The sequence below is a fragment of the Rissa tridactyla genome, chromosome 17 (genome assembly GCF_028500815.1).
Source record: "Rissa tridactyla isolate bRisTri1 chromosome 17, bRisTri1.patW.cur.20221130, whole genome shotgun sequence".
Taxonomy (NCBI): Eukaryota; Metazoa; Chordata; class Aves; order Charadriiformes; family Laridae; genus Rissa; species Rissa tridactyla.
In genome coordinates, this window is record NC_071482.1 from 7,741,066 (window position 1) to 7,767,906 (window position 26,841).

A 26,841-nucleotide genomic window follows, 5' to 3' on the forward strand; every position below is an offset into this window, starting at 1 on the left:
CCCCCCGCCCCGGCCCCAGTTCTCGGGTGCGCTTGCTGAGCCAGGGTTCATTTTCCTGCTGGACGTCCTCGGCAATGAGCGGGGTCCCCTGAGGACGCTCCGCGGTTGCCTTCACCTAATCCCTTCTCCCTCTCGCTCTTTGCCCAGATCTGAAAGGTGTGGTTTCCGCCAAGAACGATATCCGCGTGGAGATCGTGCACAAGGAGCCGGCCTCGGGCAGGGAGACGGAGGAGCACCCAACCATCAAGCAGCTGATGGTAAGGATTTACTTCTTCTCCCCATACGCAATTACTCTGGGTGGGTGTCGGGTGGTAACGAGCCCAGGCACATGTAGTTCAGTGCTGTAATCCCCACTCGAGGCAAGGATGCTCTTCCAAAAAATCGCGCTCTCGAGATACACGTTCTCCTGCCGTAAAAGCTCCTCGAGTGAAACTTTGCTAATGAGGAGGGAGAGCTGGGAGAGGTTTATTGCGGTAGCCCAGCTGCCCGCCGGGCTAATTGCAAAGCAAATTTGCCACCTCACGTGGTGCGAACTGCAAGGAGACACGCCATAGGTGAGCGCAATGTAATAATAAGCTAATTAGCCGGCGAGAACGGCGCTCTCCTGGACGCGCTTTGGAGAGTTCGAGCTGCAAAAATAACGTACGTGCACACAGTTGGTTGCAGATCGCTGACGCCGGGGGTCTGGGGCCAACCTGGACCTGGGGCTGCAGTAACCGGGGAGGTGTCACCTTCCTGTGGCCTGAGGGGACCGAAAGACAACGGGCAGGGCAAGATGCTGATGGTCGAGAGCCCAGGAAATTCAGCTTCAGCCCACGGACCGACGCGTCCTTGCAGCCCGGCCGCAGGCTGCTCCTCTCGCTGGTGTCGCCGCCGTTCCCCGTGTCTCAGCCCCAATTCGCCTTCGCTTTCGCTTGCCGATGTCATGCCGTAGGTGACAAAGACAAGCCGAACAAATGGCGAGGGAAAGGGGAGCCGCAGAAAGCTGCGCGGCCGTAAAAGGTGAGGACAAAAGCCGCCCGAGGAGTCTGCAGATCCACGGCGGGGTTTGCAAGGCTTCACTCGGTGGAAGAACGGAGGATCTGGGAGCTTGGAGCTTCCTCTTCCGTAGGACCCTGTACCAGGGTCTGTATCGACAGCGATGCACAGTGCCAAGCCCAGATCTGGCTGCCAGAGGAGGGGCTGAGATATCCCAAATGCCGCTCAGGACCTTAACCACCAGGCTGGAAGCACGCAGGGAGCCTCAGCAGAGGAGACGTACAAGGACCGTTTAGCACTGCCGAGGGAACGAGGAAGAGGATGGTCGTGGGAGGCACAGGGGTCTTGCAAGACGTCGCGGGGATTTTCTTAGATTGTCTTCCAAAGCCAGAAGGGGATTTCACATCGACGTGCGCCCTCCATGAGCCTGGTACCGGAGCAGGGCAGAGCTGCGCTGGGCACGTTTCGATAAGGATGGAAATGGTGCGGGGGCCGGGGGGGGGAGAAAAAAAAATAATGACAACATTCATTTGATGGCCGGGGAAAAAAAAACCCAACGCCTTACGGGAAGGGGTTCACAGAGCTCGTGTGTTTTAGCATCTCAGCAAGAGCTCTGAGAGGTGGCTCGGTTACAGCATGGTGCGAAGGGGCTGTTTAGGTGCGAACGGGGGGTAGGCAAAGTCCAGCACTTCTGGACGTAACGCGACAGAGTGTAAGAACCCGGCTGCCGGACCGGGAGATGGTGACTCTCCTCTTCTCCTGGCCAAATCCAGGCCCTTTTCCTGAAGATACGTCAGCTGGAAATAACACCGCTGGATCAAAGCACTCCCAAGAGGTTGGACGGGATGGTCCGTAGTCTCTGCCCCTGGTGCTGGGCAGATTTGGCACCTGTTGGGACATCCCACCCGGCAGGGAGAAGACATCAAAGCCCCCTCTCCTGCCTGGAGCGGAGCTTCCCCTTCGTCTTCTGCCCTTGGCGAGGGCCTTCCCAGTAAATAATTCCCAGTTTCTTCTCTCCTCAGAGCCCCGGGGGTCCCTGCTCTCCCTCATCCCCCTCCTCGCTCTTTCCAAAAGCCAGTTGGATCCGTTAGAGACCCAGCCTTCGGATGCTGAACAGATTCCTAATAAGAGGTTCGGACTTTGGCAATGACGTGATGGATCAAGTTAAAAAAAATCGATCCTCGCTAAGGAACAGTGATGAGCCCTCTCCGGCGGGAGCAGGGGGGACAATGCACAGCACCCCTTGCTTGCTCCCTGCCCTCACCCCAAGGTTCCCTGCTCTCCCTCCTCCCCGTCCCGGCATTATTTCCCCCGCTGCTTCTTCCTTTGCCTTCCCTAAACTTCTCGTGCTATTTCCAGCCCGGGCTCAACCTCGACGGCGTCCTTTGATCCGATCCTCTTGCCCCCGACAACAGTTCGGTAACACCTTGCAGTTTAATATCAGCTGTGAATGTCATTAACGCGCTGGGTGCTGGCGCGGAGAGCTCATTAACGCAGATGTTAACGAAAAGCCGGCCGCGCTTGCAAACAGCTCCCCTCTGCTAACACCTCGCTGCTTCGCCTCCGCCTTTTGGCTCCCCAGCCCGGACCCTTGGCCAAGCCCCCGGGGGTCCAGCACGGCCCGACCGGCTCCTGCCAAGCTGCGGGAGCGGAGATCCACCCTCGGCACCGCGGATGGTGCCGTCGCTCCTCGCTTTCCCACCGCGGCTCCGCTTTGCCGGCGCGTTTCTAGCTGCAGAGCGCCGGCGTGCCTCTTCTTTTCCGCCCCCCCGCTAAATGCGATCGCATTTGTTATTCTCCAGCCATCTGTGACCTCCGCAGCTCTCCCTGCTTTTCACAAATAATTATTCATGCATCTATAAATTCATTAACACCTTAGGATACACGTCATGCTGGCTGATTTGCATATGTTCACATTGTCTCAGCGCCGTCTCCCCGTTTGCCGTCGTGCCAGGCGCTGCCTACGGGCAGGGGGAAGGCTGCCAGCCCGCGGGGGCCAGAAAGCGAACAGCAGCCGGTGGCTGGAGGCAAAAGAGCCCGTTAAAGGGTCTGATTCTGGAAAAAAATAAAGCACGGCGGCAGCTTTCTCTCTCCTGCCAGGCCGCATTGGCGTCAGCACGCCGATTCCACCACGCCGGGTCGGCGATTAGGGGGCTGAAGAGCGTCAGCCTCCTCTCTTGTGGTGGCGGGGGGGTTATTCCTGCCCGATTCGACTCCATGCGGTTTCCCCATCTCTGAAATGGGGCTGATGCCGATCTGAAAGGAGCCGTCTCCGCTGCCAGGAGCAAACATGACAGAGACGATCCCGAAGTGACCGGGAGGCAAAAGCATCCCGAGTCAAAGGGGTTCCGGTGCGGCCAGCTGGACTCGGGCATCGCCTTTGGTTCATATTTGGGGAAGAACAGTCAAAATAACGCATCCAGTGGACACGTCGATGGTCTTTTCCTTGCTCACCCTTCCTTCCTGTCCCTTCCAAAACCCATTGCTCTGCTCTGAGGGATGTTCCCAGTTTGTTCACAGCCCGCAGATCGACACCGGACGCATTTTCCGCTCAGATCCCCACGGAAGAGGAAAAATCAAAAAAGCAGAGGTGAAATTCAGGGCGAGACGCGTTTCTACCCGCGGCCCAGCTGTCGCGGCATCGTTTTCTCCGCCTTTCTCCCCGAGAAATGCTCCGGGTGGCCAGTCCGAGCCGGGGAGAAGAAGACCCGCCGTGTAAAAAAAAAAACGACCGTGAAAATGTTGGGGACCTTTGCAGCTCACGGCTCGGGCTTCGTGGGGTCACGGCAGAGCTGGGCCACCGCGAGGTTTGGGCATCTACCATGGGCCATCGCCCAGGACTGAGCTCGCTCAAGGCGGGTAACGCCTTTGGGGGCCGGACTTGGTGCTGGGGTGCATTGAGCCAGGGGCCGTCTGAGCACGGAGAAGCCGGCGTCGGCCCCGGCAAGCTCCCGAGCAAGGAAGAAGGAGGCGAGAAGGATGGCAGGACGTACGGCAGGCTGGCTGGCTGGCATCCCTCCGCCGCCGCCTTCGCCCATCCAAACCCCAACATTTTGGGGGGAGAGGTGGGAACGCGGCGATGCGGCTTCAGCCGGGGGCGCTGGGATGGCGCTCGGTGGGAGCTCGCGTCGCCGGACGGTGGAGGCAGGAGCCGGCGTTGGAGGGCGATAAAGCCCTCGGGGGCTCCGCAGGGAGCAGCGGTTTTAAAAAAAACAAAACATATTGTTTCCGCTAATGAAAGCAACGGATTTAATAGCCGGTCTGTCGGATTCGACATCCCGGCTGAAAGCGGCTTCATTTGGCAGCGGTCAACGAGGGAGCGCTCCGGCGGGCAGGGGATTAGGAGGCACGGCGCTGGAGCCGGCCACTGTTTTCATCGTTTCAACGCCGTTTCCTTGCTTTGAGTCACCTTGAGACACCGCTTTGCTTCGTAGGGATGCGCTCCCTTGCTAGGAGCCAGCACAGCGAAGCCGATGGGATGCTCCGTAAGAGGGAGGGTCGCTCTTTTGCGGCAGGGGAAACTGAGGCAAGAAGTTCGGGCGATGTGGCTGCAGTTCGTTGCATCCCCAGGAGGGACCGGCAAGATTTGGGCATGGGAAATGAGGATGGCTTTACACCGCCACCAGCATGCCCGGCCACAACGTGCACTGGTTTTGGGATGGCAAAAGCTCCCGGCGCTGCCGAGCAGGATAAAGTCCCGGCACGACGTTCCCGGGATCGAGCCGTGGCCCTCGGAATGGTGGGCACGTGGCTCTAAGGGGCGGCTTTGTCACCCGCCGCCTGCACGGCAGCAACGCGGCCGAAGGGCCAAAGCGTATTGGTGGCGTGGCCCAGCTGGAGCAAACCACGGCTCCGGAAAACAGCTGGAGCATCCCGTGTCCGTGACAGCATCCGGCAGGCACGTTGCCGGCTCCTGGCCGTGCGCTCGGACAACTTTCATCTCTATTTTTCATGCATTTCCCACTTCTCCCCCCCACCGCCGCCGCTTCTCCTGCTGCCTCTACATCCGTAATCCCCATTAACGTTGGTACCGGAGTTCACTTTCCGTAACTTTCGATCGCTCGCCCGTGTTTACCCGGCGACGGCAAAGAGAGGAAGGCGAGCGAACGAGCGTCCCGCCGCCCGCTGACGAACGTGGGGGCCAAGCCGCCGCGCAAACTTGGATAAAGGTCGTGGTAATGACGGGCTGCCATGCGGGGAATTGGAAATGAAGGGATGCGAACGGGCCTTTACGGGCTTGCGCGGGGGCTGGCTGCCATCTGACGGCGCGGGGGCTCACTGCAGGCCCCCGGCGTGGCCGGGGAGGGGGCCCGCGGGCGAGCCCCCAAATCCCCGGGGTGACGCCGAACCCGCGGGCGACGCCGAACCCGCGGCACCCTGCCCGCCCCGGGGGACGGCGGGGTCCCCGCAGGGCTCAAGGAGCATCCCCGCGCCCGCGCCGCTCCGTGCGTCGTTGCAAGAGGCGCCACAAAATGCCTTAAAACACCCCCGCAAACCCCAATTATTACTTCCAGGGAGGTTTGGCCACCGGTGGGACCGTCCCCTCTCCGTCTCCGCATCCAGCCCGGACCACCTGCGTCACCCACTCCCAAAACCAGCCGAATCCGAGGAGGAAAAGCGGGTTTCTCCTTTTTCTTTCTGAGCCGGGACCTGCGAAACCCTTGCCGTGGGTTTCAGACGGCTGCCGGCATCCCCCACCCCGGGCATTCCCAGCGATGCGTTCGGGGACGCGGGGTCTCGCTGGGGCTGGCGTGCAGCCGGCGCCGAGCTAAAAAGCCTCCACGCGCCGTTTTAGCCGCCCTGACTTTAATCCTCGGTGACGCTTGTGTTTACCCCGGTAAATCAATGGCTGTTACAGGCTGCTTTTTTCCCAGGAAAACCCAGGTCCTTTTAATTCCTTGCATTTAACGGCCGGATCAAAGGCTTTCAGGAGACGAACGGAAAGTGCGGCAAGGTGAATTTCCACAACCGCTTCCCATTTTAAAAGGGAGAAGCGAAGCTGGGCACTAAAAGGAGATTTGGGGGCCGATTTGGGCGGCTGCGATCCCAGCGCCGGCAAAGAGAAACCGGGCTGGAGGCGCGCGATCGATAACGGGAGAAGATAAAAAAAGGCAGACGAGATATCGGTTAATAATTATACCGCTTCCACGTAACCCCACCTTGCTGAAGGAAGGGTAATTAAAGCTGTGGTCTAATTAAGGTGTACCTTTCCCACGCCACCCCCCCACCCCGCCGCGGGTCGAGGCGGGAGCATCCTTCTCCGGGGGTCTGCGAAGGAGCAGCGGGAGCAAAAATGGACTCAAATCCACCCAAAAGGAGCTTCCCCAGCCCGTCCCAGCCGCGCTGGCAGGGCCGGGCTGGGTAAAGCCTCCAGGACTCGAGTCGAGCCAGCGTCGGGGCTGGGGGGGGTGGGGGGGGTGGGGGGGTGTGAAGGGGAAAAAAAAAAAAATAAAATAAAATTGAGGCTTTCACGTTTTGAAAGCCAGGTCCTAGCTGGGATTTTGAGATGCTGGTGGCCAAGTTCAGCTTAGGAGCAAAGGCTGAAAAGGAAAAAAAAAAATAAAAAAAAAATTAAAAAGGGAAAAAACAACACAGAAAGGAGATTTTTTTGGGGCAGGCGGGGTTCAACCTCGACGCTCGCCACAGTAGATTTAAATAATTCACTTTCCGCAGCAGCCCGGCCTTTTTTAGCCCTAAACAGCGGGGGGGAAAAAGCAAGGTGTAACCCAGGGAACCGCGTGGGTTTTGGGCAGCTCCGCTCCCTCCGCCGCCCCCCATCCGCTGTGGGGGCTGATGGCGGGTGTGGGGCTCCCCGCAGCAGGGGGACGGGGGGGTGCTGACACCCACCTGCCTCCTTTCCTAGATGGAGCGGGGGGAGTTTCAGCAGGACTCGGTGCTGAAGCAGCTCGAGGTGCTCAAGGAGGAGGAGAAGGAGTTCCAAAACCTGAAGGTGAGCCGGACCCCGGCGACGCGGTTTCCCCCCTCTCTGTCCCCAGCCCCCACGGGCAGAGGTGGCTCAGAGCAGCCCCCCCCCCCCCAGGTCACTCCCGCAAGAGGCGGTGGCACCCCGGGGTGCTGAGCACCCGTCCCCGTGCCCACCGCAGGGCAGGACCGGCATCTCCCTTGCCCAGCAGTGCTTCTTCCAGGCTTCCTGGCCTTCTGCCAGGGGCCCTGGTGTCACCAAGGGTGGCCCGTACCGGAGGGCTGTCCCTGCACGGGGAGGGATGCTCTGGTACCCCCCCCCTCCCCCCCCTCCCCACCGCCCCCCACCCCGGGGCTGGTCCCGGGAGACTGTGTGCCAGGAAAGCGGGGGTGCAAGGGCCACCCTCCGCCCCAATTTGGGAGGCGTTGGTGGCATCCGACGCCGCGGGCAGGAGGGCTGGGGTGGCTGAGGGTGTCCTCTCGCGCGCCGTGGGTGGATGAGCCGGGTGGGCGGCACGCGGGGAGGTTGGGCACCACCAACCAGCCTCCCCCCCCACCCCGCCCCGCCTCCTCTCCCACCCTGCAGGACCCCACCAACGGCTACTACAGCGTGAACACCTTCAAGGAGCACCACTCCACCCCCACCATCTCGCTGTCGGGCTGCCCGGCGGACCTGCGCCCCGCCAGCAAGCAACGGGTGCCCACCGGCATGTCCTTCACCAACATCTACAGCACCTTGAGCGGGCAGAGCCGCCTCTACGACTACAGCCAGCGCTTCGTGCTGGGCATGGGCAGCAGCTCCATCGAGCTGTGCGAGCGCGAGTTCCAGCGCGGCTCCATGAGCGACAGCAGCTCCTTCCTCGACACCCAGTGCGACAGCAGCATCAGCAGCAGCGGCAAGCAGGACGGCTACGTGCAGTTCGACAAGGCCAGCAAGGCCTCCGCCTCCTCCTCCCACCATTCCCAGTCTTCTTCCCAAAACTCGGACCCCAGCCGGCCCCTGCAGAGGCGGATGCAGACGCACGTTTGAGCCCCTCCGGGGGACGCTCGGGACCCTCCGCGCGGGCGCCGTGGCTTCGTGCTAGGACAGTCGCGCCCGCCGGGAGCTGCGGTGGGAAGGGACCCCCCGCAGGGGTTGGGGTCCCACCACCCCCCTCCAAAAAAGAGCGGGGCTGCGGGGTGCGGGGGGGGGGGACCGGCTGAGCATCATCCCTGCCCCCGGGACACGCTAAGCACAACCCCGCCGAGGATGCGCCGAGCCCCGGGGAGCCGTCCCCTCCGCAGGGCTGGGGATGTCCCCGACCCGACCACGCACCCCGCGCCCCCCCAGCCGCTCGCCTCCGCTTCCCGCTGCCCTCGCCCACCCGGCTCCTTCCCTTCCTCCTTGGTGTTCGGTGTCCATACTTATAGAGTCCGTTTCGGGGGGGGGGGGGGGGGGGTTGGGGGACGGGGTTTGGGGTGGGGGGGGGGACATCGGTGGGACGGGGACCCCCCCCCGGGAAGGGCCTCTCCGCGCTGTATCGCGGGGCCGCGGTCAATACAAGAGGTGTTTCTCGTGGCACGCCTGGGCTGGTGGCCGTCCCGCCAGGACGCCGGCTCTCCCGGTGACACTTTGCCCCAGCGCGGACCATGGCCTGGAGCTCCAGGGGGTCCCCGGGGTGGGCAGGCTCTGAGGGGAAGAGTCCCCACCTTGGGGATGTGGGGGCAGCGGGTGCCCGGTGGCAGAGGGAAACTGAGGCACGGGGCAGCTGGGGGCCCGCAACCCCCACCGCGGGAGCCAGGAGATGGGGCGTCACGCCGGGGACACAGCAGGTAAGGGCCATCTGCGGGGACATGGGGACACGTGGGCACAGGGACATGGGCTGAGGACGCAGGGGAGTAGGGACACCTGGGGACAGGGGCACCAGCTCCATGTGGGGACATGGGGGCGCGGGGACACAGAGGGGTGGGAGCACCCAGCCAGCCCAGCCTCACCAGAACCTTTATTGGGTGCCAGCAGGACCCCCCACACACCCCGTCCACGGGTCCCAGGGGCACCCCCAGCCCCACAGGGGACCCTGTGCCGGGGGGGGAGACGGCGCCGCTCACCCCTCCTCGGTGGGGGGGACACCCACAAACCCCCGTCCCCCTGCAGCCCAGCACCCCACCGGCCCCCCCCAACCCGAGGCCACTCGTCCCCAACACTGGCGGCACGCGGCCTCCAGGGGAGGCTCCACCATAAATAAGCATTTAAATTAATTAAATTAAACCACACCACCACCACCACCACCCCCCCCCCCACGAAGGGCCCTGAGGCCAAGCACCCCGGGCTGTCCCCCCGGCTCGGAGGCGGGGGACGGGGGGGACAAGCCCCCACGCCAGCGCTAAGGCACGGGAGAGGGCTGCTGCATAAAAAGAAAGTAAAAAAAAAAAAAGGGGGGGGGCAAAATTAAATATTGTGGGGGAACCAGGGCAAGGAGGAGGTGACGTGGGCCCCCAAAGGCTCCTGCTCCCTGGGGGGGGTCCCGGGAACCCCCAGATCAGCCCCTCGGATGGGGCCCTCGTCCGAATACGAGGGAATTAATGGGAAGAGAAAACCCAGGGCGAGGGCTCCTGCCCCCACCTTGCACCCCCCAGGCCCGCTGGGAGGGAGGACCCCCCACCCCAAAAGGCCCCTCCAGGTCCTCGGTAGCTTCAGTGCGTCGGTAGGAAAAGGCGGGGGCCGCGCTGCCCGGCCACGGCCCCATGGGGCTCCCTGCGCCCCCCAGTCCCCAGGAGACCCGCGGTCCAGCGCGGCCCCCCCAGCCCCAGCCCCGCTCGCTCCAAGAGTCCCGGGGCCAGGCGGCGACGAGGATGCTCTGCCCTCGCCCGGCTGGGGCCGAGCCTGCGCGGTGTCCCCCCTCTAGGGCGGGGGACGCTCTCCCTGCGCAGCCCCGATGCCCTCAGAAGTAGGTGAGGTTCTTGACGAGACCCAGCTCCAGCATTCGCTTGATGGCCACCGCCTCGTGAGAGACGTTGTGCTCCGACGCCTGCGGGATGAGGAGGAGGGGGTGACACTAGAGCCTGGCCGGAGGGTGCCACGTGTTCTCCTTCTGCTCCCTCCCAACCCTCCACCTCGTCCACCCCACCACCACTGAGGTGACCCTACCTGAAGTGAGGACCCCCCAAAAGAAGGGACAAGACCCTGTCCAAGTGGGCCCAACCCCATCTGCTCACACATAAACCAGAGACAACCCTCCATCATGACTACAGAGATGTGGGGCTACAGGGAGAAGTTGGCTGATGACCACCCAAAGGCACACCTCAATGCCCATCATGGAAGGGGAGCAGGGCGCACCCATGGGGAGAGCCTCCCACACTGCTCAGCATCACGCAAGGGAGTGGGGTGTTGCTCTCCTCTCTCCTGGCCTGCGATCCCCCATCCCAGGCAAAAAATTGGAGGTAGCATGGACAAAAAGCGGGGTAGATACTTACCGCCATGGACTTGAGCGTGATCTGCTCGTAGTAGTGAATGGTCTGCTTCTTGTTGGCCGAATTGGGGTAGCCGAAGCCCGCGATGTGCACCAGGTCACAGAAGTGTAGCGCCAAGGTGATGGCCAACAACCCTGTGGTGGGCTTCTGGAGGGGGAGGAGAAGACATGCGAAGAGCCATGGGCATTCAGCGAACTGCACAGGGACAGCCAGGGTGACCAGCAAGGTGCCACCCCTTACCTGTTTGATCTTCCGTGGTTGCTTCATGGGAAGGTTGAGCAGTTTAGCGGCAGTTACTTCCATGTAATAAGGGTTGAGGATGCGCACTCGCTCAGGGTTGGCGTCCCAGATCAATGGGGGCTGTTTCCAAAACCCTTTCCGAACCTACAAGAGGATGGAGATGTCCAGTGGTGTCCCCATTAGAGAGGTAGGTCCCCAGGGTGGGCGTAGGATGAAGGTTGGACCTGGTTCCCCACCACACTTACCCTCTTCTTGTCATTGAGGATGGCCTCCATCCACTGGAAGTCCATGGGCTTGAAGGGCACCAGCACCAGCAACGTGTCAGGGTTGTTCTCCGTCCTGGGGTTGAAGTGGGCCGACTCCGGGTAGAAGAGGCGCATGGTGGTCTTGGAGCCCACGTCCTGCTCATAACCGTGGACCGGGGCGTTGTTCAACCTTGGGGGGGACATGGGGACATCACAGGCATCAACCCCACCTGCAGGTGCCACCGGGGAGGGATCAGTGGGAAGCACCCAGTGGGACGTACCTGATGACAACGTCGTACGTGTCGATGGTCTCCCCCATGGAGCTGTTGCGGAGCCGGTGGCCGTTGCCCACCACCGCGCACCTCCGGCACTTCAGGCTGCGAGAGAAGAGCCCCGTCTCAACCAGACCTGCCCTAAACCAAGGGGGGGTTGACGCCCAAGGGGGGTTTGAACCCCACGTTGTCCACCCTACAAAGCTTTCCATTCTCCATCCACCGTCCCCACGTCGCACAGGTTCATTCTGCCAAACGCGGGGCCCACAACGTGCCAATTTCCAGCCCTCCCCAAGAGAACCACAATGAAGACAAAGGCAGAAAAGCCCCCAAATCCACCCCGGTGTTACCTCTGGATGTTCTCGGGCAGGGAATAGTGGGTGATCGACAGCAAGCGCAGGAGGACGTCTTCTGCAGAGCAAGGGCGAGGAGAAGGTGAGGAAGGCAGCTCCTGGGTGCTGCCCCCTCCCTGCCAGATCTCCTGCCCCTAATCCCAGCTCCCGGCACATCAGCCTTGCCTGGGGCCCACCCTAATCCCTTCGTAGGGACCACCCGCACCCAGGGCAAGTAGACACGTGCCGCGAAAGCTAACGATCAGGTAAACAACTTGCTAAGGAGGGAAAAAACCACCACCCTGCAGATGGGTTTAATAAGAGGGAAGCTGAAACCCCCGGGCAGCGGCAGCAGGACGGACACACGGACGGACGGACACCCACGGTGAGCGCTGCCGAGGCTTACCGCTTCCTTTCGTGCCGTAGGGCAGCTCGTAGAGCGACGGCGTCTTCTCCCAAAAATAGTCCTTCAGCTGCAGGAAGAGCGGCTGGTCCCTCGAGTAGCTGCCGAGGAGCAAAGGGCCGGTGAGCGCGGCACGGAGGGATGGCACCCTGGGGGGGTCCCAGCTCCGCGTCCCCCCTCCTTGCTCCCATCCCCGATACTCACTTCCCGATGAGCTGCGCCGCTTTCTTTTCCACCTCCCCGAGGGGACACATCGTCTTGTTTTCTTGCACAGGGAAATAAAAGCTGCGCAGGGAAAAGGTTTTTTAAAAAAAAATAAATAAATAACGATGCCTGCTCCTCTGCATCCATCCCCCTCCCGGCAAAGGGTGCTCCGGCATCACCGCGGTGGGATTCAAGCCGTGCCGGCAGCGCCGGGGAATATCGCCGGCCAGATTTAAGGTCAGCTCTGCTTTGGGTATTTATCTGCTGGGCTTGCAGCCTTGCATCAGAAGAGGTCTCTCTCGCCCCGCGCATAGACCACGCGCTCTCCGCTTTCCCCGTCTCCATCAGCGGCGCCGGGATTGGGATGAGAGCGGGGTTTTCCCTATCTCCCGGGCTCAGAAAAACCCCAGCGTTTGCCAAAAAACCCCGCAGGGCCCGACCGCCAACACACGCCGGGGACGGGGGGAAACCTCGCACCGCGTCCCCCCCTCCTCCAGCAGCAGCCGAGGATGCTGCCACCTCCCTGGTCCCCAGGATCCAGCCAGACGATGCTCCAGCATCCCTGGGTGGGAGGATGCCGCCTTCCGCGAGCGAAGGAAAGGGCAGGAGGTCCTCGAAACTTGAATAAAAGCCACTCACAGCTGTATGTACCTGTCTTCCCGGTAGATCGAGTACCAAACCATCACCAGAAACAGCGCCAGCACCCCGAGTATCTTCCCTCCTGCGTGCCCAGAGAGCCGGGGGGAAAGAAAAACACCGTCAAGCTGGTCAGACACCGGGGACCTGCACCCCTGGCGATGTCCTGGTAGGTCCAGGATTGCGGAGCCGTCCCTGGCAAAGGCTCTCCCCAGAGAGCAGCGGGGACCTGGCTGGCACTGTCCCCCCGAGAGGATCGGCTCCGAGATGGAGCCGGGTGGGTTTTTCCCGGGTCCAAAAGCCGTCCCCACCATGGCTTCACCCGTGATGCTCCAACACTCCATCACCCGCCTGGAGCCGCAGCAAAGCGGCATCCTACCCCCAAGAGCCAAATTTCCAAAAGCCGATCCCCCAGGACAGCCTGGAGAGAGGGAGACAGGACCTTCCCCGTGGGACTTACGAGACTTGTTGATCATTTTTATCAGCAGGAGAGGCATCAGGCGAGGGCGGGAGCTCTCATCGCGGCTGCCGCCGGTCACCTGCAGCGGGAAAAAGGGGGAAAGGTCAAAACCCATCGGAGCCACCCCCAAAAATCCTGTCCCAGAGGCATCACCCCCAACTTGCCCCATCCACACCTGCAGGCGGGTGGGTGCGAGGGCTCCCCAGGGGATTTATTTCCATTTCAGTTCACATTTCTCTGCCCCGCAGCTGCCAAAGGTTGGATTTACACAGGGTTTATAAAAGCCAGGCAAGCGGCCGCAGTTCCCGAGGAGCCTCAGCCGTACAGGTTAAACCCCAAAATTCCAAAGGAAAAAAAAAAAAATTAAAGAGGAAAAAGCAAGCCCCCGGTGGGTTTTCAACACATAAACCCCAAAATCGATGCCCGTGGCGATGAGCCACCGCAGGTCCACCAGCCACCGCAGGTCTGACGCCAGACGTGCCACCACCGCCACCGAGCCAGGCAGGAAGGGCTGGAGCAGCCGAGCGGGATCAAAGCCAAGCGGCATCGCGTACTTGGGGAACCTTCAACGCCTTCGATTCAACCATCCCGGCCAGGGGAAAGGGGGGAGCCGCGAATTTAATGCCTGCCGGAACACCAGCTGGGGAAGCGGGATGACTTTTTTCTTCCTCCAAAACCTCTCGCTCCTGGAAGAAGGCAGCAAAGAGCCCGGGTCGGAGCCACACCGGGACCAGCTCAACCCCATTCCGTCGTGACACGGCAAGGACGGAAAAGCAACTTACCGGGTGGGAGCAGTTTTAGGGTACCCGGGATGCTCCCCGAGGATGAATCCTGCTCTAAGCCCGGCTCAGCGCTGCCTTTGGCTTTGCCACCCCGTCACCGAGCTGCTCCCCGCTCCAGCCCGGCCACGTCTGGCAGGAGGAGGAGAGGACGAGGAGTTGTTAAACCCCAGCCAAGAGGAAAGAAAGGTGCAATGCCCGGGTTGGGCGATGGAAATCCTTGAGGGATTAGTTATGTTGTTGGGTGGAAAGCAAGGCAGGGGTCACCCATCTCAACACCCCACCCTGACTAACAAAGCGCCGTTAATCAACCCGGAACCTGCCGTGGCCACGTCCTCACCCAGTCAAGAATAAGTCAAGAGCAGCAGCTTTTGGGCCAAAAATCATAGAATCATGGAGTGGTTCGGGTTGGAAGGGACCTTAAAGCCCATCCAGTGCCACTCCCTGCCCTGGGCAGGGACACATCCCACCAGCCCAAGTTGCTCCAAGCCCCATCAAGAAATACAAGCCCCTCAAATATATCAAAAAATAGGAGAAACGGGACCAAAGATGGTCCCGCAAGAGCCAGGCTCTTCCCTTCCTCATCACCAGTTCCTGAAATCACAAGGGCAGGAAGGGGCAATTAATTAAAAAGGGCAGGAAAGGCAATTAAAAGGGAATTATGGACGATTAAACCCTGCTAGAAGCAACGGGACGGGATGTGAAGCAACGAAAACTCTGTGCGTTTGACAGCAAAGCAGAGGGACGGAGGGGTGAGGGGGTACCCTGGGAAAGCACCCGTCTCCCCCTGAACCACTTGTCCTCCGTAAAACACAGATATCAAACCCCCTCTCGGCGAATCGTGCCCGGGTACGGCCCCGCCATCACCCGGCGATGCCAGGAAGGGGAAGCAAAAGCCCCCCCCAGGCCCCATTTTACACCCTGGCTCTCATCCCGCTTTGGTATTTCTGGGTCTGGGAGTCCCTCCTGGCTTGGGAAGGAAAGGGAAGATTAAACCCAACGATTGCACCTTCAAGGGTGAGAGCAAGCAGGGATGAGGAGCTCGGGGCGGGGGGTCTCGCCCCTTTATACATCACATTTGCCTGAAAAAAAAAAAAAATAAAATAAAATTCGGGGAAAGCAGAAAGCAGCTTGTGTTTTCCTGGGGGCTTTTTTCCTGGCAAAACTGGCCACAAAGGTCCCCGAGGAGGAATCCGCCGCCACAACCGGAGGCTGGCGATGCTCCTCGGGGGCCTGAGAGCCCCCATTCACCCAGGGCTGGGGTGCTGCCGGGCATCGGGACCCAAATTTAGCCCCCCACCTCTCTCCTTCGGTGCCAAATCACCCAGCTGAGCTTCCCACGGAGCGCGCTTCACCCCTCCCGCTGGCTACAGACACTGGGAAAATCCGCTTTCACCCCGGTGTTTGTATTTACATACCAGCTCTTTTTTTTTTTTTTTTTTAAATATTTCTTTTTTTTATTGAAGCCTTTATGATCTTTTCCCAGGCTTGTACGGACAAGGCTGGCCCTGATGCGAAAAACTTATCTAAGACAAACACTTAATAATCCCGGAGAAAAACGCACGCTGTTTAGTGAAGCGGCTGGGGAATGCGGAGCAAAACAGAGCACACCCAGGCTGCCCCTGCACCCAGGCCAAGGCAGAGGTGCTTTTGGAATGAATTCAAGCTCCCCCCAGCCTTGTGCTACCAGATCCACAGCCCAAACCACGGTGGCTGCTTAAAGCAGGAAGGTCTGAACACCCCGAGCCGGCTCCCTCGTCCTCGTAGAGCTGGTGGAGGGAGCGACGCTAAAGGGTCCTGCTGGTCCCTGCAGCATCCCTGGTCCCCTGCAGCATCCTCATCCCACCACAGCATCCCTCATCACAGCATCCTCCCAGGTCCCCTAACCACAGCATCCCTCCCTGCAGCACCTCTGGTCCCCTGCAGCATCCTTGTCCCACCACAGCATCTCTCCCTGTAGCATCCTCCCCGGTCCCCCAACCACAGCATCCCTCCCTGCAGCATCCCTGGTCCCCCGCAGCATCCCTGTCCCACCACAGCATCCTCCCAGGTCCCCTGACCGCAGCATCCCTCCCTGCAGCATCCTCCCCAGTCCCCCAAACGACAGCATCCCTCCCCGCAGCGCCCCTGGTCCCCCGCAGCATCCTCAGACCCTGCAGCATCCCTGTCCCACCACAGCATCCCTCATCACAGCATCCTCCTCGGTCCCCTAACCACAGCATCCCTCCCTGTAGCATCCCTGGTCCCCCACAGCATCCCTGGTCCCACCACAGCATCCCCCACTACAGCATCATCCCTGGTCCCCTAACCACAGCGTCCCTGGTCCCTCACAGCATCCTTGTCCCACCACAGCATCCCCCTGCTCCCCCCGCCCAGAGCAGCATCCCCTCGTCACAGCATCCTCCTCGGTCCCCTAACCACAGCATCCCTCCCTATAACACCTCTGGTCCCCCACAGCATCCCTGTCCCACCACAGCATCCCCCACTACGGCATCCTCCCTGGTCCCCTAACCACTGCGTCCCTGGTCCCCCACAGCATCCTCAGACCCCACAGCATCCTTGTCCCACCACAACATCCCCCTGCTCCCCCCGCCCAGAGCAGCATCCCCTCGTCACAGCATCCTCCTCGGTCCCCTAAACACAGCATCCCTCCCTGCAGCATCCCTGGTCCCCCACAGCATCCCTGTCCCACCACAGCATCCCTCATCACAGCACCCTCCTCGGTCCCCCAGCCACAGCATCCCTCCCCGCGGGATGCCCCCGGTCCCCCCCCCACCTCGGCATCCCCATCAGGCGAGGCGAAATTCAGCGCTGGCCCCTCTCCTGGAAGGGACGCAGGCGCTCCTCGACCACCGTTCCCGTGGGTTCAGTCCGGGGCATCGCCTCCCCCGCCAAGCCCCGGAGCTGGGGGGAAAGTCCCAGGTGGATTCGGCTCCCCACCTTTGGAAGAAGCACCCGAAAAAAGCTCCTCTCTTTGATGTGTGAGCAAAGCGCCTCCAAAGCGCCCCCGGGCTGAATATTATCGCTGCATAAATTACTTAAAAGCCCCACCAGCGCCCCATCTTCGCAGCCAGGTCTCCCCTTCCCCAGCCTGGCGTTACGGGAAAGCCCCATCCCCGGGATGCTGTGAAGCTCCTCACCAAGTTTCCCCGTCTCCCTCAGATCCGGAGCAGGTTTTGCCTCCCAATTTCACCACGTCCCAGGCGAAAAACCCCGGGAGATGGCAGCAACAACCACAGGGACCGACCCTCCTGCTGCACGGGTGGCCTTGGAGGAGTTCGCCCCTCTATCTCCATCCACCCGGATCTCCCCGCCATGGCCTCGATGGGTCCAGCATCTCCCAGTTTAAGTCACGTTAATCCACAAAGCGGTGGTGGACACCGGCCAAGCTGCTCCCATCCCACGTTTGGGTAAAAAAAAAAAAAAAAAACAAAAAAACCCACCCAAACAAAAAACATTCAAAGCCATGGAGCAAGTGCAAAGGTGATGGGTGACCATAAATCCCACCATCTCCTCCAAGCGCAGGCTGACGGCGATCCCAGCCATCCGACAAAGCATCCACGGACCGTCAGGCCACGCAGCACAAGTTCTTGGTACTTCTGTGTTTCCATGGTAACCCGTGGATTAGGAACACGAAGCGCAACACAAGGCAAGGACACCTCTCCCGTGCTGCCACCATCCCATCCCATCGAGCCATCTGCTGCCCGATCCGGTCCAGCTTCCCCGGGCGAGAAGGATGCTCGCTGGAGAATGAGCATCTCCAATGGTTCACCCAAAAAAAACCCCAAAAAACCGCATTTATTTTTAACTGGAGCAGAGCTGGATTTGAAGGGATCCCGCCCGAGGAAGGGACGCACCAGCAAATCCCTCGGGATTCACTCCCAGCAGTGGGAACCGAAGGGAGACATGAGGACAAGAACCAGAATTGACCCCCGAGGAAGCCGTTTACAGCCCCGGGATCTTCCAAGCCCCCATCCCCCAGGTTTTCTCCACGCGGTAGGGCTGGGATTGCCGGAGGAGCCTGGCAGATGCCGGCTTACCCCCCGCGCCGGCTCAGCCGCATCCTGCCTCGGCAAAACCATCGCATGCCGGAGCCTGAACACAACGTGGGAGGCACAACGGGGGTGATCCTCCGGGGAAAGGATCTGGCCAACTCGAGGCACTGCCTGGGCTTGGCAGAGCATCAAAGGGACCCAAATCCTCAGCCTGCCGTCCCAAAGCTTCCCCGCCCCGGCTGCTGTGAGCTCCAGGTGCTTGGGCATTCTTTTTTCCAAGCTGGGAAGGAAAAGGAGATGCGCGGCGGGGAGTGAAAACCTCGTGGGATTGCAAACAACCGCCGTGGCCAGCCCAAAAGGCAGCAGGCTCTGGATCTGAGCCTCCTCCAAGGGATGCCGTGGTGGGATGGGGACGCTGCGGAGGGGAGCAGGGATGCTAGGGAGGACCGGGGATGCTGCAGGGGGGACCGGGGATGCTAGGGAGGACCGGGGATGCTGCGAAGGGGGGACCAGGGATGCCGCGGGTGCGGGCAGGGCTGCCCGCAGTAGCCAGAGAGCGGCAGGGCAGAGCACCTGCAAGAGCACGACCCGCAAGCGCAGCAGCGGGGGGATGCAGGAGGTCATTCGGACGCGGCACTGCACAAATCAATCCTGTTCGACGCCGGCCATCACCCCATGGAGGACAGAGTGCCAGCCCATACCCACATTTATCCTACTTGAAGAGCCCTGCGAGTCATTTCAAAGGAATTTTAATTGCCTGTTAACAAGAGAGGTAGCGCTGTTTCCTTAGCCCGTGGTATCCTGGGCATACGATAAACCTGGCCAAAGATTTATGATAGGAGTTAAAAAAAAAAAAAAAAAACACCCCTCATCGGCATGTGAGCCTTAACAAAACATTTACCCGTGACGAGGGTGCAATTTTAGAGGCAGCAACGGCAAATAAGCTCAGGTAGGACAAGTATTTCCACAGCGGCACGTCCCCACCATAAATCCGGGCTGCTCCCCCCTTTTCGTGGCACTGTTGGTTTTCACCTGCTGGGGAGGTGAAAGGCAACTCGGGCCGGCACTGCCGCCGTCCTCTCCTCTCCCACTAGGTTTTTTTTTTTCTGTAAACCTTGCAACGGGAAAAACACAGGGATGGGACCCAAATCCCTTCCTATGGCCCCGAAACGCCGGCTGCATGGGTTATACCCGCGCATCCCGTGCCTTCGAAGGAGCTCCAGGGCTCCTCCTTGGTGTGTTAGGCTACGTTATTATAGGTTATATATTATTATTTACATGACGGTAAGCTTAATCACCCTCTTCCGATTTCAAAAAATAAAATAAAGACCCTTTTCTTGCCGGATGCGGCTCACTACAACCCAGAGGTTATTAGCCAAGCCGCCGGAGGAGAGCTGTGCCACCCATGGCGGGGGGACAACCCCACACTCACGAGAGGAGGGTGGGCACCCACCGGTGACGATTTTATATTTTAGGGCATTTCAGCGCCGAGCCCCCAGCATCGATGCGGCCGCCCCCTCCTGGTCCCCATTTGCCGCCACCGTCACCTCGTTGCCGTGTTTACTCGCCGGCATCTCCATCCTCCGGGGAGCGCCCAGGGATGCGGGCGACACCGGCGAGAGCGGCTTTGGCAACGGCGGCTTCGCAGCCACGCTTCCGTCTAACCCCCCCACCCCGAAAAAAAACCAAAAAAGCAGCAGGAAGGGGAAGGAAGCGAAACGGGGGTGCAGGCGGGGGCGAAGGCTGCCTCGTCCCGCTGCCTGCTCCCCCCGGGAGCCGCAGGCGGAGGCACCCGCTCCCTTAGCGCCGGGATGCAAACGGTCCAGGGAGGTAAAAAACCCAACCCCTGCGGATGCTCCGGCCCATCTCCAACCCAAACTCGAGCAACGCCCAGATTCAACCCCAGCTCTCCAGGGGAAAAGGGGTGGGAAATAACGGGATGTCGAGCCCTCCAGAGCCAAGTTATCCCTACAGGCAGCTACCATCCTGGGTGGCTTTTAACTCCGAGTGGTCTCCAAAGCCACCCACCCGGGCGCCGTCCCCTTTGCAAGCGCCACCTTAAACCCCCCCCCGGCTCCCTGCTGCGGCAGGCTGGCGGTTTCCCCACCGCTTCCTCCACGCCTCCTGTTTTGCATCGGTGAAGAGGTTGGTTTTGGGGCGCCCCGGGGTGACCCCACCTTTGAGCTCAAGTCCTCCAGCCCGAAACCTCCGGGGTGAAGGAACCGGGGGGGTTTAACCCTTCGCCGGCACGCTTGCGCATCTCCCCTGCTCTTTTCTCCCCCGTTAACAGCCGTGGAGAAAAACACCCAGAAAACAACCCGTTCCGTCACTTTGCACCTCCAGCGTCTCCTCGATGCTCCGTGAACCCCAGATCAGCCACGCTGGGAGGAGGCTGCTGGTCTCAGGGAGAGCTTTTCCAGCATCCCCGGCAGCGGGAGAGGCCGAAGCCAGTCCCTACCGATAAGCTGACAAGCGGTCACGGCTACTTACGGTCCATCCTCTTGGTCCAGGCAGAGCAGGCAGGAGCTCGGCGGGATCTACGAGGCCATCCTCTCTTCCCCTGGCAATGGGAAAAGGCAGAACATCCTTAGGGCTACGGCAACACACACCGGCGGCACGGCAAGGGATGCTCGGCTTGGCAGCATCCTTCGGAGGATCTGGTGGATCCCTACGGATGCCCAGCCGGGGCAGGTCCGAGGGCGGATGAGGAACCAGCCCCAGGGGACGGGCAGAGGCGCCCCAGCCAGCCATCACGTGCCGCAGAGGACGTCCCTGCGCTCTCTGCGAAGCCACCCACCTCCTCCGGCACCGGCAGCGCCCGGGGCTGGGCTTCCAGCTGCTTTTAAGGAGGAGGCGCAGACCTCGCCGCCCGTTTCCCCAACACCCCTTGGCCTTTCCCACCGAAATCCCCTTCCGTCACCCACTGGGATTTTTTTCGGAAGCGGGTGATGCCCTTTCCCAGGGAGAGGGGGAACACGGCCCTGCTCTCCTGCCTTCCCGCGCGGAGGACGCTCCTTCATCCCACATCTCCAGCATCTTTTCCTCCCCCCGCCAAAAAAACACTTTCCAAATTACAAATCCTCACCCGGCGCTGCGATATCCTTACGATCCGGGGAAGGAAAAGCCCTGCCAAGGAGCTGCTGGGCGTAGAAACCCTTCCGCCACGCTGCCTCTCAAAGAAAAGCCTCCCTGGAAGGCCAGCTGCTCAGCATCTAGCTTAATTACCCCAGCTAACGAGCAGCAAGGTGGGAAAAGGAGCTAGCCGGGTGAAGTGAGCCTATTGCTATCCCAGTTAGCAGCTGGGAGCCGGCTTTCCCTCTTCCCTCCCTGCCGGGAGTCACCGTTCTCCCCCAAAAAGAAAAGAAAACCACGCGAGGAACGATCTCAGCCCCGTTCGGCGCAAGGAAGGGCCCCGCGGATGGGGAAGGGTGGCCCGGACAGGACCGGCAAGGCGCTCTCTGCGGCCGGCGCTCGAGCCCTAGCAGAGAAGATGCTTCCCGAGGGGGGAAACACTGAAGGGCAGGAGGTTTCCTCACCTCTCTCCACCCCTTCCAGCCGGGAAAAGCGAAGGCAAAGAGATGCTGGGGGCCAACAAGCCGGCGCAAGCCTTCCCTGAGGCGTACGTCCCCACGCAAGGGACGGGGAAGGAGACCACCGAGCATCTCCGAGACGCCTTCTCCTCTCGCCGAGGCTGGGTGCTTCTCCCCTGGGACCAGGCTTTCCACGGGGAGGACAAGGGACGGCTCCATCCCGGCGCCGCATCTTCCCTCTCCGGCCAAAGCAGCTCCTGCTTTCTGCCGCCTCCGCCATTTACCGGGGGGAGCGATTCAACCAGAGGGCTCGGGGCACACCGACAGCCGAACCAGACGCGCTTGGGGCCGCTTTGCAAGGGCCCCCACCCCACAAAAAAAAAAAAAAAAATAAAATTCACCTTTCTGCACCAGGATCTTTCCAGCCACCCCGAATCCACCGGAGCATCCCACACGGCTGCCGACAAGGAGCCTTTTGATTTAGAGCCATGAATTATAGGATCCGCTAACGAGGTTAAACTCTCCCCGGGGAGCTCCTGCGAAAGCGGTTCAAGACACGGCGTCAGCCCATGCAGAGGATGAGGATGAGGATGCTGAGAGCTGCCGGGGGGTGGGCAAGGGGATGCCTCCTTCCCCACGGCATCCTCCCAGCGGGATGCTGCAGCCCGGCATCAGCAGGAGACTTCGATCCCTTACAGCACGCGGGCCCCCGTCGGGGAGGATCCCAGGTTTTGCCCGGAGCTGGTCTTTCCAGCTCGACCGGAAGAGCTGGGAGCCGGGATCGCTGCCGACGGCCTCCCCAGGATCATTTTCCAGCCTCCCCAGCGGTTCCCAACACCATCAGCCGACGCAATCGGCCGTTCCCAGCCCAAGGTCCAGAAAAAAAAAAAGACATCGCGGTCCCGGCGTCCGTCTCCACCGCTCGCCGCCGGCGGCTCAACCCATCTGGCAGCTGATCCCAGCAGGAAATGAACGTCCCGTATCCCAGAGCCCTTAAAAAGAACCCCCGAAACGAGAGGAATTTTGCTCCTTTTCCTCCCCGAGCTCCCGGCTACGCCTCCTGCCTCGGTTTCCCCCTCCCGCACTTAAATTTCCAATTTTGAGGGGGGGGGGGGGCAAAAGGCACCACCTTGTGCTCGCTCCCCGATGTCTCCCCTCCGGAATGCTCATGGCTTCGGGCGGAAGAATAACAAAAAAAAAAACCCAAAAACCCAAAGGCCGCATCCCTGCCCCTGTTAAGGATTAAAGCCAGCCGGGGTCAGTCCTTCGAGGGGCTCGGCCCCGCTGCGGGAGCATCCCGGCGGGCACCGGCGTTTTCGGGACTTGCACCGGCGGGAGGGGACAGGCATCGAGCAGGGACGAGCCGCCGAATCCCTCCCCACGGAGGACCGGACACCCCAAACACACACACACACACACACACACCCCCGGGGGCTGTTAAAAAAGAGGAGCTGGGAGATGGAGACGGCGTTTCTCCTCCTGCCACCAGCCAGACCTGAAGCAAGGCAGCCGTCCGTCCGTCCGTCCGTCGGCGCTCCATCGCCGACGCCGCTTTCCCTCGGTTAAAATTACCTCCCGAGGGGGGAGAGAGCAAAAAGCGGGCTGGGAGGGGAATAAAATCCAGGTGAGCTCATCCTCCTCCTCCTCCTCCTCCTCCTCCTCTGCTGGAGAAAACCGTCTCTACTTGGCACGAGCGAGGCGTTTCCAAACCCGGCGCATCCCTCACGTCACCCCGATCGCTATCGCTCCGGGACCAGGAGCTTATTCATTCGGCAGGTATTAAGCCGGAGATAATCCAGCCGCTTCCCGACTGTCTTTCAGCCCAGCCAAAGGTGTCATTCCGGCGTGGGATGCGATTTTTTGGGGTGGGTTTTTTTTTTTTTTGGGTAGAGGTTTCCCTGCCGATCCTCCCTCAGCCCAGCATCCTGGCGGATGCTGCGGGGCCAGGAGAGCGCGGAAGAGCCGCCACCAGCAGAACCTTCATCCTCCTCCCCCCCCACCCCGGGTTTTTTTTATCCGATTGATAATTTGTTAAATCATTTTATCAAAAAAAAAAAAAATAAAAAATCATGTAATACACCTATTTCTATTAAATCCCTGAGAACGGGAGGGAAAAGCAAAGCTCTCCAGCCGAGCCGGATTATCCGAAGCAGCGACCGGCCTAAAAATAAACGACTGTTATTTAAGGACAAGCCTCCCATAGTCAAAATAAAAATAAAAAAAATAAAAAAAGAAGAAATCAACCCCAGAAATCACCCCTGTTTCCAAGCTGGGGTGGTTAGCATCACCCATAAGGAGAAAAAAAAAAAAAAAAAAGCCTATTTTGGGTTTATTTCTCCACGAAATTCCGTGCTTCCGAGAGAAGAGCATCCCCGGGCCGAAAGCCACCGGTTTGCGCGTTTAGGCGAGCCGGCCAAATAAATAATTAAGATTTTAAAGGTGCGTTTGCGTAATACAGATAATCCGGCAATTTAACTTGTAAACGCGGTCGGAACTAAGCGGGCGACTTCCTTAATTAAGCGGCGGAGGGGCCTGGGAACCCCCCCAGCTCCGTGGGGAACGCTGAAGGATGCCCAAGCCGGATTTGCCGGGGGGATGCGGGGGGGGTTCAGCGGCGTCGGGGTGGGGGGGGGTGGGGGGTTTACGCTCCCCTCACCTTAACGCGGGGCCACCAAACCCTGGTGTCCCCCCCATTATTTTTATCGCAATAAGCCCCCCCGCCGTCGGGAGCCGCCTGCACCCCCCTGCGCCCAGCCGGCACCCCAACGCCACGGGGGCCGCCGTCCATTAAATAATTAATAATACTAATAATTAAAAAAAAAAAAAAGGGCAGAGGGAAAAAGAGCCGGGGGGAATATTTTTGAGGATAAATTGCCTTTTTTTTTTTTCTTTTTTTTTTTTTTTCCGGTGGTCGCCGAAATAGCGCGCTCTGAAAGGCGGGTTCTCGGCTCCCCACCCCCCCACCCCCCCAAATACCGGGAGGGAGGAAACCTGCTGCTGCGCCCGTATGTGCGCGAACAGACGCTTCTTTGTGATTTTTTTTTTTTTTTTAAATTCTTTTTTTCTTTCTTTCTTTCTTTTTTTCTATTTTTTCCTTCCGAAGCTGGTGATCGCCCAGGGATGGGCCCTTGGCGGGGTTCCTGCCCCCTTCCTTCTCCGCTTTAACCCCGGCAGCGTCGCGTTTAACCCCCCCAACATTTAACACACACCCCCCCACACACACACACTTCATTTTCGACCCCACCCCCCCTCTCTGGGGTTTTCCCCCCCTCTTTATTTCTCACTTTCCGCCCCATTTTTCCTCCACGACACCCCGGCCCTCTGCTCCTTCCCCAACCCGAGCGGGTCCGGATCCGTCCTCCTGCCGTAAAATCCCACCCCATGAACCCCACGCCGGGGCGTGGGGGGGGGGGTTCGGACGAACCCGACGGCCACGGAGCTGCCGGCTGGGGGTTTTAATACCCGCACAGGGGTGTTTTACCACCCGCCGTGGGGAGGCCGGGTTGGCAGCGCGCGTACGGCACCAGCAAAGCCCCAGAGCGGCATTAAAGCATCCTCCGCTCTTGCTCGGCGTTTCCCTGCCTCAGTTTCCCCCCGTTTCGGGGCGCAGGGAAGCTCTGCCCCGTCGGCAGCGCGGGCAGGGGGTGCAGCCGAGCCCCAGACTCCACCCTGGCTCATAGATTTTTTTTTTTTTTTTTTTTTTAAAAGGAAATTCAAAACAACCACCCTATGGAAGTGTCGCAACGGCTCAAAACCTGATGCAGGATCCGGCCCGGGGCTGCGGCTTGTGCAAGTTGCACCCTCTCGCCACCGGCATCAACATTCTGGTTAGAAGAAAAAAAAAAGAAATATAAATTGAGGCTCGGCTGAGTCAGTCCCGCCGGATATCGGGATGCCGAATCCGGCCGGGAAAACTTTGTGGAGGCTGCCGGCGAGCCGGGGCCGGAGGAGGGGGGGGGGAGACATTTTGCGAAGGGAAGAGCCGAAGCGGGGAACGGCATCTGGAAGCGATCGGAGGCGAGGAGCCTCTCCCAGGCGCAGCGGGGAATTCCAACGGCGTGAGCTCAGGTTAAAGCCTCCTTCACAGACCCAGGATTTAAAAAAAAAAAAAAAAAAAAAACAAAAACCAAAAAAAAACCCCAAAAAAACCCACCCAAAAACCCCAAGCTACAGCATATATATTTTTAAACCTGCAAAGAGGAAGGAAAGGAAGCCGGCTCCCCGCTTAGTCCTACCTGGACGTGCCGTTGGGATCTAAGTTGATTCTGATTTGCACTTAAACCCCCCCCCCCCCAAAAAAAAAAAACAAACCCCAAAGAAGAGGAGAAACGTCTCCGTAGGTTTGTTGATATAATTTTGCAGGCGTGGTGTCGGGAGGAGAGTCCTCCTCTGGCGCTGCGCTGTTTAAAAGAGCCTTGGCTTCGCCCTACGACGCCCCCCCATCCCGGCACCCTCCATCCCTTGGGACCGCTGTATCCCACCTCCGAGCATCCCCGGCTGCATCCCGTCGTGGTCGGCGGGCGAGTGACGGCAGCTCGGCAAGCATCCCAGCATCCTCGGGATGGCACGGAAGAGCCGACGGAGGACGCCATCCCACCTCGGGTTGGAGCGGTCCTCCGCGAGGGAGGGTGCAGCGGGGAGCCTCCAGCCCACCCCCGAGCCCACGGGACGGGGAGCAGCAGCACCCATGGGTGGTCAAACCCACCCCCGTCGGACGCTGGTAGAGCACGTGCCGGGCCGGGATGGTGACCCCGGTCGTGCCGTGCCGCCCAAACCGGTGGCCAAGGCAAAGGCAACCCGCCGTGCCCTTTCGCAAGGCCGGCACGTAAATACCTATCCTTAAACCCAAAAATACCCGACCGCACGTTAACACCCACATCGATATTATATAAATAACTCGCCTGTAATTAATGTAAACCACCTGCACGGCGGCTTACGCGCTCAAGAAGTCCCAAGCATCCCGCCAAAGCGATGGCGGTAAACTACACCCCCCCGGTAAACTACACCCCCCGTCTCTCTCTGCCCCAGGGCAATTCATCCCAGAGCAGGATCCACAAGGAAGACACAAAATCCGGCCCCGTCCGCCAGCGCCTACCAAATCCAGCTCCCCAAATTGCCCCAAACCCCCCCCAAAATCGCGCGCTCGCCCTCATCCTTCCCACCTCCATCCCTCCCACCCACCTCCCCGGCGGCTCGGCCCTCACCATCCCGTGCCGATCCGGGGCATTGGCGATGCCGGCACCGCAGCTGGGAGGCCTCCGGCAGACGGCGAAACACATTCCGGAGAGGAGCCGCACTCCCGAACCAACCCCAAACCGCTCCGAGCATCCGCCAGTCCGAAGCAAAACAGGGATGGAGGGGAACTCCTTCTCCGATTTCGCCGTTCCCCGCCAGC

General features: G+C 60.4%; 2 protein-coding genes across 5 annotated transcripts in view; one reads left to right on the forward strand and one right to left on the reverse strand.

The window, feature by feature from the left end:
• The window catches only part of KIRREL3 (kirre like nephrin family adhesion molecule 3), a 141,232-nt gene extending 133,218 nt beyond the window's left edge, over nt 1–8,014 (forward strand). Inside the window, exons 15-17 of the mRNA XM_054223277.1 lie at nt 148–257; nt 6,842–6,928; nt 7,487–8,014. Of these exons, the coding sequence (XP_054079252.1) occupies nt 148–257; nt 6,842–6,928; nt 7,487–7,930 (641 nt within the window). The 3' untranslated portion in view covers nt 7,931–8,014. The remainder of the gene's footprint in view (nt 1–147; nt 258–6,841; nt 6,929–7,486) is intronic.
• A 1,545-nt stretch (nt 8,015–9,559) lies between these two features.
• Nucleotides 9,560–26,841, reverse strand: ST3GAL4 (ST3 beta-galactoside alpha-2,3-sialyltransferase 4). 4 transcript variants are annotated; one of them, XM_054223004.1, is made up of 12 exons: nt 26,651–26,841; nt 20,407–20,476; nt 13,143–13,221; nt 12,698–12,767; nt 12,047–12,127; nt 11,846–11,943; nt 11,458–11,518; nt 11,117–11,212; nt 10,836–11,025; nt 10,591–10,734; nt 10,354–10,497; nt 9,560–9,908 (listed from the first exon to the last, which is right to left on the reverse strand). In XM_054223004.1, the coding sequence occupies exons 1-12, from the start codon at nt 26,671–26,673 to the stop codon at nt 9,822–9,824; spliced, it is 1,143 nt and encodes a 380-aa protein (XP_054078979.1). In that variant the 5' UTR covers nt 26,674–26,841; the 3' UTR covers nt 9,560–9,821. The 4 variants fall into 4 exon arrangements, with proteins under 4 accessions (XP_054078979.1, XP_054078978.1, XP_054078980.1 ...); XM_054223003.1 differs by having other exon boundaries at nt 12,686–12,767; XM_054223005.1 differs by lacking the exons at nt 20,407–20,476; nt 26,651–26,841 and adding exons at nt 13,697–13,828; nt 13,925–14,104 and having other exon boundaries at nt 12,686–12,767.